The 13,063-nt window shown below is 38.3% G+C and overlaps 1 protein-coding gene across 8 annotated transcripts in view; it reads left to right on the top strand.

The window, feature by feature from the left end:
- Rich (Guanine nucleotide exchange factor subunit Rich) overlaps positions 1-13,063 on the top strand; it is a 256,565-nt gene that overhangs the window by 230,289 nt on the left and 13,213 nt on the right. For all 8 annotated transcript variants that reach the window (XM_067108968.1, XM_067108971.1, XM_067108969.1 and 5 more), the window contains 2 exons: positions 2,683-2,873; positions 12,588-12,763. In XM_067108968.1, the coding sequence (XP_066965069.1) occupies positions 2,683-2,873; positions 12,588-12,763 (367 nt within the window). The remainder of the gene's footprint in view (positions 1-2,682; positions 2,874-12,587; positions 12,764-13,063) is intronic.

Here is a 13,063-nt window from a genome sequence, read left to right as displayed (position 1 = left end):
GCTTCATACAAGGGAAACCCAGTGTTCTAGCGGATGAATTAATCCCCCAGAAACAAGTTCTCCCAACAGAGTGGCAACAGCAAAAAGGGCCAGTGAGATACATACTCTTGACTAAAGGATTGGCTTTCCTCAAGGAAATGCAGTTTGTTCTTTTTCATTAAATTTTCTAGCTAAGAACGAAACGCCATAGAAACCATGGCCTCGCTCTTTTACGATTAAGAGCCTATCTGAAGTTATAGGTCCAATTGAAGAGGAGGGAACTCTGTCCTGTGAGGGCCCTTAAATATTATCTCCACTGGGCGAATGCATTTTGGGGTACTTTCAGCAGCCTTTGGTGTTCTGTGAGAAATCCCTCACGACCTCTGTCCAAGAATGCCCCAGCATTCTTTCTCAGGGACCTTATTTCAGAAGCCCACTCTGTTTGGAGAGGAGTCTTTTTCTTCATGTAAGGTAAAAGCTCATGAGATCCGGGCAGTTGCTACCTCCTTAGCCTTTAAGTGAAATTTATCCCTTGCTTCTATTTTACAATCAACCTTCTGGAAATGTAAATCGGTTTTCGCTTTCCATTACTTAAGGGATATAGAAACAGTATATGAAAATTGCCTTACCTTGGGTCTGTTTTACACAGTTGGTGTGGTGTTGGGTGAGGAAACGTAGCAGACAACGCCCTTCCTTTACATCTTTGCCTTGCATAGGGTGTTGAGTCTTAGGGGAGCCTGGGAGTACTGTGTACTTGGAGTAACCTCCATCCAGTCTTTTCTTTTTAACGGTTGGGTGTTGGTGTTTTAATATTGTTATGGTGGTTTTGGTGACTGTACTTTTACACTGGTTATTGTGTCTGGTACTGCACCCTGGGCAGGGGCATCCTTATTCATTGGTAGCCATCAGAATTGGTCCATTGCTGCAAAGCACCCACTATAGTAGTAGGAGCTTCAGGCTATACGCCTCGCCTCTACAAGATAAGATGAGCGCCAACTAGAGGCAGTATCCACCTGTAGCAGCTATCTTATCAGGTAAGGAACAATAAACATTGCTTCAATGTTAGCAGTTTTTCTATTCTCAAATTCATTATCATTAATAATGTTTTGGGGTAGACATGTCCAAGCCTTCCCACCTCCTCTCAATCTGGGAATCAACTATGTAATTGCTGGGTAAGTTACTTATATAAAAATGACATTTTTATAATAAAATAGTTTTTTTATAATAAAATAGTTTTATATATACTTACCCAGTAATTACATGGTCGTAGGCCGCCCTCCCTCCCCTAGCATGAGGTCTTTAGCTAGGTTGTTCCTCTCTTTCCCCCCGAAAGTGGGTGGGGCACATCACCTACCCCAAAACATATGAGCGTGACCCGTGAATTTCAAAATTTTAAGCTGCCGATAAGTGAAACTAATAGCTATATAATTACTAGGTAAGTATATATAAAATTTTATTTTATTGTAAATATGTCATTTTTCATGATAAAATTACGTTTTATATATACTTATCAAGTTATTACGGATTGGAGCCCTTCTTCCTCACCTTTCATGGACAAATGGGCACAAACAGAATGAGGTTTTCTGCTAAGTCATTTCCAGTACTCCTGTTGGTGGGCGGGGCTTGTCGGGCGGGGCTTGTCAGGCAGGGCTTGTCACCTACACTAAACTATTGAAGTGCTCCCACAATTTTTTAAATACAGTAAAGGCTGCTGTGTGAGTTCAAACTATAGCTATGTAATTACTTGGTAAGTATATATGAAACTTAATTTTATCATGAAAATAACATTTTTTGCTAGCACATACTAAAATGATGTAATTACACAAAAGATTAATGAAACTCAATGGGCTGCTTTAGGCCACCCAGCTTCATTGCTTCTTTTCTGCATGCATGGAAGTGCAGTAAAATCTAAGGTAATCAAGATTTGAGTATAAAAAATAATTCATGAACTTCTGGACACTGAAGATTTTAATGGATATATCAGTTCTGATAGGGTGGATTTAAATACATACGAGTTTTACAGAATTACCTTGATCTTGTACATTTGATTTTATTTTTTGTGTGTTTGCTTTTTATATCTGGAAGTTAGCAACAATGCTTGAAGTGTTACAGTAATGCATCCAAAGTATTATGAAGAGTAGCTCAAGTGTGAAAAATGCAGTATGATACATGCTCATGCAATTTGCTCTGCATTTGATTTATTCTTAGATATCTTGACATGGAAATTTATATGGCATACAGTAAGCCCCTGTATTCGCGGTCTCACTATTCGCAGACTCACATATTCGCAGATTTCTCTGTGGAACGTATCTACCCATTATTCATGGTATTTTTCACTGTGAAATATTCACTAATTACAGTACTGTATTTTCATATTTTCATGACTAAATGCACTTTTTGTGATAAAAGTATTAAAATACCCAGGTATAAGCATTTTTTAAATTTTTTTGTGTTTAAACTATCAAAACAGGCAGTTCTAAGTGTTTTTAGAGGTGCTCTAAGTATTCACAGATTTTAGCTATCCGCGGGGGGGTTAACTCTATCAGCATTTTCACATCTTTTGAATAAAGTTTTAGATTGTTTACAGTGCTAATTGTAGGAGTTTAGTCATCAACTGAAAAAGATTACATTTCAATATTCATAACCATTATATCATACTTTAGAAATGTAATCTTATTTTTTCAAGACTAATTCTCCTTTTAGGTGATGTTATCAGTATGATGAGTGAAGAAGGAACAGTTTATGGAGATGACACATCCAGCATAGGGGGAGATTGGTCTCCAGAGGGCGGTGATCCAACAAGAGATCTGCTTTCTCGACCACCTGACCCCCCTCACCAAGCCACTCCAAGACCACCACCTCATGCCGAAGTACAGTTAAGATATTTGATGCAGGTAGGTTACTCTTATAAAATTCTTGGTGTTGAGCAGGTCATGCTGTACTTCAGCAGAAGTCCTTCATTGATCCATTTTCATCTGGAGCTCAACAATGTCCAGAGGGTATCTAGCACCACAGTATATATATTATATACAATACATAGAAAATTTAAAACTACCCGGATGGTTGGCAAAGCTGCATGGGCAGAAAGAGCCAGTGGTAACACTACTTACAGTCATAAAAACAGTGAGAAAGGGGCATTGTAGGGGTGTTAGGCTTGGGTAAGCAATTTTTGTTGGGGGGGAGCTGAGTTGGGAGGGTTGGGAGAGCCCTTGTCTGCTTGGGAGTTTTTGCGACTGTTATTGTCATAAAAGCATCAACATCACTTAAACATCATTTTGTGTATTGCTTTTGAATGGTTCAGTATTGGGGGGTGTAGGGGGTGGGAGAGTCAGGAAAGTGGAGTGGGGAAGGCTGGGCAGTCCTTCGTCTGCTTCAGTAGTCTAATAACATTTTTTGATAGCGTAGTCGCCGTTTCGTCCTCAAAGGAGTTACCTTCCATGGTCTACCAGAGCTCCATGGTGACCAAACTAATATCAAAGAATTCTCTTCTAGTTGGTCTTTTGGCCAGGTATTGTGTCGTAATGATTAACATTATAACACATGATGGAGTATATAATGGACTCAAAGATAAGAGGGCACTTTCCCTTATCTTCAGCGAAGCTGAACCCAGTTTTTCCAACGTCAATTAACCTGCAAGAAAGAGAAGTGACTATTGCGCATGCGCATCCACCCTCTTGTTTACAACTGGGCCGTTAAAAGACCAAGGAACCATTACCTCTGTTTGGTCCAAAGCGAACGGTTTGTGTCGTTACCAGCGCTCCGAAAAAATTCGACTTCTTTCTCCGTTTTAGTATCAAAGATTATGGAAACATCAAAAATAGCAGGATAAGTGCTCAATATTAACAAACAGTTAAAAGTTTTAGTTTTAAACTTTAGAATTTATATAATTTGTGTATTAAAGCCAGAACCCAGCTCGTTGATCGCTAGCCTACCTAGCCTCGTAAAGTGTTGATTGTTACCTAGCTTCGTAAAATGAAAATTGTTTTAAGTTCTAACTAAATGTTTTAACTAAAAGAAATGTTCCACAACTTACTATTAATATGGAAAATCCTTTCAGATTATACGATGTCTACAATAATCTAGGCAGTAAGTGAAAATAATTCAGACTAGATTAATAGTGGATGTTGTCTGTAGTCTATGTACAGTACATCCTTGGATTACGTATCCTAAGTGGCCAAGCTTAGAACGAGAACAAGAGGATTAGAAAATTTTTTCCCTTTTATATAAGCCAGTGCACTTTAGCATGAGCCAAATCGACGACTAGCTTAGGCATTACCTTATATCAAGTTAAGTGGTAACTTTTCATGAAACATCCCATTTCTGGACTAAATTCTTAGCCTAGACCATGTAATTAGGATTAGATGAAATCATAATCTGTGCTAGATGAGATGTAACCTAGCCTTAAGGCTACATACCAAGGTAGACTAATACTAAGGTAGGCTAATTGTGTTTTGTTTATGTAACCCATACACTTAAGTGTGAATAAAATAATCCAGATTAGGCAGTAGCCTAGATTAGAGTAAGTTATAACTTGGTTATAAGGTTACACAATAGTGATTACTGTTTTATATAGTAAACCAAATAGCCTAGGATTGGATATAAACAACAAACTGGGTTAGACAAATAGTTGAATAATTATAAGGTTATAATAATCTGGATTAGACAATACCCTATACCAGATTAAGAAAGAACAAATAAGCCTAGGGTTATACATAAACAGTATCCTAGCCTAAATAAAATAACCTAGTTTGTTACGACTTGGTAACATATCTGTAAGGTTACATGCTAGTAGGGTCTTGTGTAGCCTATATGCTTAAAGTTGATATAAATCCAGAACAGGCAGTAGCCTAACCATATTAACCCTTAAACGCCTATTGGACATATCATACGCGTCGACTAAAATTGTCTGTTGGGTGCCAAGTGGACGCACCGCACGTCGACTACAAAAAATGTCAACCGGTCAACTTTGACTCGACCGAAATGGTCGAAAAAACGCAATTGTAAGCTAAAACTCTTACATTCTAGTAATATTCAAGCATGTACCTTCATTTTGCAACAAATTGGAAGTCTCTAGCACAATATTTCGATTTATGGTGAGTTTTGAAAAAACTTTTTCTTACGCACAGGCAGTAACTCAGCCGAAAATTTCATAAATTCTTTTCGTCATTTTGTCGTAATTTTTCACTGTTCTATATTAGCCGTCACATAAAGTTTTATATATGAAAATGTGCGCAATTTCATGTACAATACAGCAAAATACAACCCATGGTTGTAGCTTTTATCAGTTTTGAAATATTTCCATATAAACCACAATAACTGCCAAAATTTCAACCTTCGGTCAACTTTGACTCGACCGAAATGGTAAAAAAATGCAATTGTAAGCTAAAACTCTTACATTCTAGTAATATTCAATCATTTATCTTCATTTTGCAACCAATTGGAAGTCTCTAGCACAATATTTCGATTTATGGTGAATTTTTGAAAAACTTTTTCTTACGTCCAGTAACAGCCGAAAATTTCATAAATTTTTCTTCATTTTTGTCGTAATGTTTGCACTGTTTTATATTAATCGTTACATAAAGTTTTATATATGGAAATGTGTGCAATTTCATGTAGAATACAACAGAAAATAACTCATGGTTGTAGCTTTTATCAGTTTTGAAATATTTTCATATAAATCACGATAACTGCCAAAATTTCAAGCTTCGGTCAAGTTTAACTAGAGCGAAATGGTCAAAAAACGCAATTATAAGCTAAAACTCTTACATTCTAGTAATATTCAATCATGTACCTTCATTTTGCAACAAACTGGAAGTCTCTAGCACAATATTTCGATTTATGGTGAATTTCTGAAAAAAACAATTTTTTCCTTATGTGTGCATGCGGTAACTTGGCCGAACATCTCAGAAATTCTTTCATCATGTTGTCGTAATGTTTGCATCATTTTACATTAGTTGTTACATAAACTTTTATATATGAAAATGTGCGCAATTTCATGTAGAATACAAAAGAAAATAGCTCATGGTTGTAGCTTTTATCAGTTTTGAAATATTTTCACATAAATCACGATAACTGCCAAAATTTCAACCTTCGGTCAACTTTAACTCGACCGAAATGGTAAAAAACGCAATTGTAAGCTAAAACTCTTACATTCTAGTAATATTCAATCGTTTACCTTCATTTGGCAATAAATTGGAAGTCTCTAGTACAATATTTCAATTTATGGTGAATTTTAAAAAAACATTTTCCTTATGTCTCTATGCGCTGTAACTCGGCCAAACATCTCAGAAATTCTTTCGTCTCGTTGTCGTAATATTTGCACCGTTTTATTAGTCGTTACATAAAGTTTTGTATATGAAAATGTGTGCAGTTTTATGTACAACAAAAAATAACTCATGGTTGTAGCTTTTATTAATTTTGAAATATTTTCATATAAATCACGATAAATAGAAAAAATTCGACTTTCGGTCAACTTTAACTCGACCGAAATGGTAAAAACTGCAATTGTAAGCTAAAACACTTACAGTCTAGTAATATTCAATCAATTAGCTTCATTTCTCAACAAACGGGAAGTCTCTAGCACAATATTTCGATTTATGGTGAATTTTTGAAAAAAACATTTTCTTACGTCTGTGCGTTACTCATTCATGCATCATTTTGTGATAATATTTTCTCTGTGTTGCTTTGATCGTTTTAAAATTTGTTACATACCAAAATCATCGCAATTTAGTGTACAATACAACTAAAAAAAATTAACTCATTAGCTTTAACCGTTGTGCTTACAGAGCAATTTGTATACAATTATATACGATTTTTATTTTTTCGCTGTCATATATTCCAATATTTATATATGATAATGATATTTTTTGCATTTTTGATGGTTGCATACTAAACTTCAGGCAATGACAAAAAAATGAGCCAAAAATGAACTCTTAATCCTAAAAACTAAGCGTGCAGTGATTTTTTGAAAAAAACTTTTTTTCAGCTTCAGCGCTAACTCACTGAACGCTGCCGGCATACGGGAGACGTTTTTGTAAATATGGCTTCGGCGTTAAAGGGTTAAGTAGGAACCCCCTATAAGAAATATCCTACTATTAGCCTAAAACAGTGATGGCCGAATATCAGATGAAAAGGTAGTCTCAGCCACGTAAAACAGAAAAAACATAAAAGAGAATTATTTTCTGTAAAGTTTATATCTTTCAAGTTATGAATAAGCCTAGAATAGGTTAAGCAAGAACCTTCTGAGAAATCCTCTATTCTTAGCTTAATGTAGTTAGTTAGTTATAAATGATTTGTTTACCAGACCTCTGAACTCTTTTAGGGTTCTTCTCGGGCTGGGAAAAAAAAGAGGGGGAAAGAGTACATAAAAAATTAAGTAGTTAAATAAATAAATAATAAAAAAAGGTGGGGAATTAAGAAAAAAAAAATCAAGAGGAAAAAAAAAAGGAGGGAAAAAAGGGGGAAGATTATATTTTACTTATCAATTTAATTTTGTTTAAGAAGAGAATGATATTATTAATTGATAAGTTATTACGTTCTGCTAGAATATCCTTTATTGATTTATTTTGTAAATAAGTATTTCTTTCATGATGCCATCTGGGACAGTCAATCAAGATATGTTTGATTGTTATTGGGGTGTTACATCTTTCACAAGTTATTGGGTTTGTGTGCGGAGTTGACATCAGATGACCATGTGTGAGTCTGGAATAGATTAAACTAGAATCATTACCCCAAGCTATACAAAACAGTAGTTTGGGTTAGTCAAACAAATTAGTTCATAGCAGTTAGTCTGAATGGCATGACAATTGGAATTAAAAATTTCACTTGGTCATTACAAAAGGACTAGCAGTGTATAAGTAATACAGCCATGTGCAGGTATCAAAACTAACCTAAACCCTAGAAGGTTTAACATAGTTATTTAACCCTTAAACGCCGACTGGACGTATCTTAAGTCGACTAAAATTGTCTGTCGGGTGACGAGCAGACGTACCGTACGTTGACTACAAAAAATTTACACCTTCGGTCAACTTTGACTCGACTGAAATGGTTGAAAAACGCAATTGTAAGCTAAAACTCTTACATTCTAGTAATATTCAATCATTTACCTTCATTTTGCAACAAATTGGAAGTCTCTAGCACAATGTTTTGATTTATGGTGAATTTTTAAAAAACTTTTTCCTTACGTCCGCGCGGTAACTCTGCCGAAAATTTCAGAAATTCCTTCGTCATTTTGTCGTAATTTTTGCACCGTTTTTTATTAGCAGTTACATAAAGTTTTATATATGAAAATGTGTGCAATTTCATGTAAAATACAACAAAAAACAACCCATGGTTGTAGCTTTTATCAGTTTGGAAATATTTTCATATAAATCACGATAAGTACCAAAATTTCAACCTTCAGTCAACTTTGACTCGACCGAAATGGTCGAAAAACGCAATTGTAAGCTAAAACTCTTACATTCTAGTAATATTCAATCATTTACCTTCATTTTACAACAAATTGGAAGTCTCTAGCACAATATTTCGATTTATGGTGAATTTTTAAGAAAAACTTTTTCCTTACGTCCGCACACGGTAACACTGCCGAACATCTCAGAAATTCTTTTGTCACTTTGTTGGAATGTTTGCACTGTTTTATATTAGTCGTTACATAAAGTTTTATATATGAAAATGTGCGCAATTTCATGTAAAATACAACAAAAAGTAACTCATGGTTGTAGCTTCTATCAGTTTTGAAATATTTTCATATAAATCACAATGTGCCAAAATTTCAACCTTCGGTCAACTTTGACTCGACTGAAGTGGTCGAAAAACGCAATTGTAAGCTAAAACTCTTACATTCTAGTAATATTCAATCATTTACCTTCATTTTGCAACAAATTGTAAGTCTCTAGCACAATATTTTGATTTATGGTGAATTTAAAAAAAAATTTTTCCTTACGTCCGCGCGGTAACACTGCCGAACATCTCAGAAATTCTTTCATTACTTTGTCGTAATGTTTGCACCATTTTATATTAGTCGTTACATAAAGTTTTATATATGAAAATGTGCGCAGTTTCATGTAGAATACAACAAAAAATAACTCATGGTTGTAGCTTTTATCAGTTTTGAAATATTTTCAGCGGAGCAATTTGTAAGGTTAGGCCGTCTGCACATGAGACCCTTACAGTTTTTCCTCAGGGACTCTTGGGACAGAAGGACCCAAACGGACTCCACGTCTTCAACATTCCCCCTGACGTCAAGGGGCATCTTTTCTGGTGGAGGTCGCCGGAAAGGCTTTCGGAGGGTCTGGATCTCCTCCCAAGACAACCATCCCTGCAGATGTTCTCAGACGCGTCCAATGTTGGGTGGGGAGCACATCTAGCCAACCTCAGGACGTCAGGAGTTTGGTCGGACGAACAGAAGAAGCTCCACATCAATGTCAAGGAACTGTTGGCCATTCACCTCGCTCTCCAGGAATTTTCGACCGTCTCAGGCCAAGCAGTCGCTGTTCACGCCGACAACTCGACGGCTCTAGCCTACATCCGGAAACAGGGAGGTACCCATTCCTTCGCCCTGTTCAAAGCTGCGAGGGACCTTCTTCTGTGGGCGGACAGCAACAGGGTGGCCCTGTTCCTCGGTTTGTACAGGGAAACTGAACGCCCTGGCAGACCAACTCAGCCGCCGGAACCAGACTCTCCCTACGGAGTGGACCCTGCACCCGCAAGTGTGCCTAGATCTGTGGAATCTGTGGGGCACTCCCATAATAGATCTCTTCGCTACCTCCAAGAACCATCGTCTCCCAGTGTTCTGCTCACCAGTTCCAGACCCACTGACTCACTTGGTGGACGCCATGCTTCTAGACTGGACGAACCTGTTTGCCTATGCCTTCCCTCCTTTCGGGCTCATCAGGCAAGTGATAAACAAAGTGAAATTCCATCAGCAGGTCGAGCTGATCCTCGTTGCCCCATTCTGGCCAAGGAAGGAGTGGTTCCCGGACCTGCTAGATCTCCTGATAGACTTCCCGAGGCTTCTCCCTCAAAAGAAGTCGCTTCTCAGTCAACCCCACCTAATGAAGTTCCACCAGGGATTGTCCACACTCGCTCTGACAGGCTTCAGACTGTCAGGAAGCTCATCAGAGCGCGAGGTTTTTCAAGCAAGGCTGCAGAGGCTATTGCGAGGTGCAGAAGGGACTCCTCGAGCAAATTATACCAATCCAAGTGGACAGTCTTCAGGAACTGGTGTAGAAAAAATAGTATCTCCTCTTCTTTGACGTCTATAACTCAACTTGCCGATTTTTCATTTACTTGAGGGATTCAAGAAAATTGATTCCATCAACCATCAAGGGCTACAGAGCTATGCTGTCCTCCGTCTTCTACCATAGGGGTTAGACCTATCAAATAACCGAGACTTGTCAGACCTCCTCAAGTCCTTAGACACAGCTAAGGCCCCAAAACCTGCCCTTGCCTGGAATTTAGATGTAGTTTTGAGGTGGTTAATGTCTCCAAGGTCTGAACCTTTAGAAGGTCTTTCTCTTAGAGACCTCACTAAGAAATCCCTTTTTCTGGTTACTTTAGCAACGGCAAAGAGGGTTAGTGAAATACAAGCCATTGACAAGGAAGTGGGTTTTTCACAAGGTAATGCTGTTTGCTCGTTCACCTTGAGTTTTCTGGCCAAGAACCAGTCTCCTTCCAACCCGTGGCCTCGGTCCTTACCATTCAGAACCTCTCGGAAAGTGGCTGGCCCTCAAGAATTGGAGGCTTCTTTTGCCCCGTTAGAGCTATCAAAACTTACTTGGCCAGAACGGCCAGCATCAGAGGACGTTCCTCTAACCTGTGGTGTTCAGTGAAAGATCCAACCAGACCTTTATCCAAGAATGCCCTGGCTTTCTTCGTCAAGGAACTCATCTTAGAGGCGCACAGGCACATCAACGAAGAGGACGACGCCTAGTCAAGTCTCACATTCACGAAGTGCGCTCAATAGCAACTTCAGTGGCCTTTCGTCATAATAAGTCACTTTCGCAGATCACACAGAGCACCTTCTGGAGGTCGAAGTCGGTGTTTGTGTCTCACTACCTTAGGGAGGTTGAAGTTGCGTATCAGGACCTGTTTGCGTTAGGTCCCGTGATCGGTAGCAGGCTTGGTTTTAGGGGAACACACTAGGGGTAGGTTCCTTATCTTTCCTTCCCCTGTGGTTTTATGGTTGCTGAGTTAATGGGAAGCCGGGGTGCTCAGTTCACCTGGAGTACCCTCCATTCTAGTTGAGCTGCCGAGGGGTATAGGGAAGGGGATGTATTTAACTATTTTTAGGTTAGGCGGTGAGACCCGTTTTTTCAGTCTGGTTGCTTTCCAATTGCTCAGGGCAAGAGCAAAAGGAAGTCACCCCTTGTCTCAGTCAGCGGTGTACTTCCCTGACTGCTTGGGTTGTTATGGAGCAGAGTGGCTAGCAGTGCTTACGCCCAAGGCCTCTGCAGGTAATGGAGCTTCAACCAGCGGCAGTACCTCCCTGCAAAAGCACATCTGCCAGGTAAGGTGACTCCTGCCCTTTTGTTGGTATGGATCCTTAAGATACCCATGGTTAGGGTTTGTTCCTTTTCTTTTTTTTTTGTGTGTGTGTAACCTTTCAATAACTGGTACCTCATCCCCTGCCCTTCCACCTTAAATGTGGAATCAGCCTTTACTGTGTTTTGGTAAGTCATTATAATGAAAATGACATTTTTATGATAAAATGATGTTTCATTATACTTACCAAAACACTGTAACGTAAAGGCCTCCTCCTCCCCGCAGGGGGAGACGTTATCTCAGGTTTTCACTAATTGTGTATACCGAGAATGAAACTGACCTGGGTTTATGGGTATGTCTCCTGCCACGCTACCCCCACCGGCATCCGGTGGGGTTGGGTCTCCCGCCAATTGTATCAGCGTTCCAAACAAAGTTTGAAAATTTATATCTCGGACGTGTCGATTTTAAAGAGATAAAAGCTTTTACAGTGTTTTGGTAAGTATAATGAAACATAATTTTATCATAAAAATGTCATTTTTCTTGCATCAGAATTTCATTACTGGCATTTTTTTCATTGTAAAATTCTTTTTTGAAGTGACATCTTTGCAGTCCCAGACAAACCTTTTTCTTCCAAAATATCTTGCTCACATTTTCCCAAAACAGATAGAAACAGGTTTTAACCTATTTCCCACTCATTCTATAAATGTCCCTAATGACCCTGTTACCTTACATCAGTCTGTATTCTACTCTGCAGCAGTACTTCAGTCAATCATAATTTATCTTATATCAAACATTTACTTCACTGTGCCACAGTACAGTTCTCTTATCACCCCAAAGACCCTGCTCTTGAATATTTGAAACCCCATCTCCTTTCTCTCCTTTATTTGTAACTTTTGGAGAGTTCACAACCACGTCATCCGTAGACTGTGTTATTGTAAGCTATGAAAAAAATTGTGTTACTGTATGACAAAAGTATGTGAAGTAATGCAGTTGGCCATATTTGCAATGAAGCTTAACATGAATACCTGTAATACTCATTTGTTTGTAAATAAGTGATGTGGACAAAGGACACGTTGAAAATATTCTCCCTTGGCACATTAATTAAAGTTTCTCTTTTCTACTATCAGGTTTTACTTGAAGCAGGGTGCTTAGAATGGAGTGTTGTCCTTGCTGTTATACTTCGCGATGCCCTTGCTGTGGTAAGAGTAGTCACGCTTGCTCGTGCTCCCGATGTGCCAGCACAGGTCATAACTCGTCTCACTGTTGGCCTTCAGGATCTTCAACGTTTTACTAATACTGAATGGTGAGTTTTCCCAAACTATTATGTTATCTAAAACACAGGTATTTTTTATCAGTAACTGCAGTACCTGTGCCGTGTATTCTTGAGAGACTTTATGTTAAGGGTCATACACTTATATGAGGGTATAGTAGTACAAATGGAGTGCAGTATACTGATATTCAGACTGTTCAAATAGTGAGGTTCTTGGCTGCCTAGAACCACAGAAATTAATATTTTTTGTAGTGTATTGGGAATGAAGTTTGGGCTAGGTACATAAGTAATAAGTTTGTATGAAAAATATTTTTTAGAAAGTTCTGATACTTG

The sequence above is a fragment of the Macrobrachium rosenbergii genome, chromosome 9 (genome assembly GCF_040412425.1).
Source record: "Macrobrachium rosenbergii isolate ZJJX-2024 chromosome 9, ASM4041242v1, whole genome shotgun sequence".
Taxonomy (NCBI): Eukaryota; Metazoa; Arthropoda; class Malacostraca; order Decapoda; family Palaemonidae; genus Macrobrachium; species Macrobrachium rosenbergii.
Note: the sequence above shows the minus strand (reverse complement) of the source record. Positions and strands in the feature narration are given on the sequence as shown.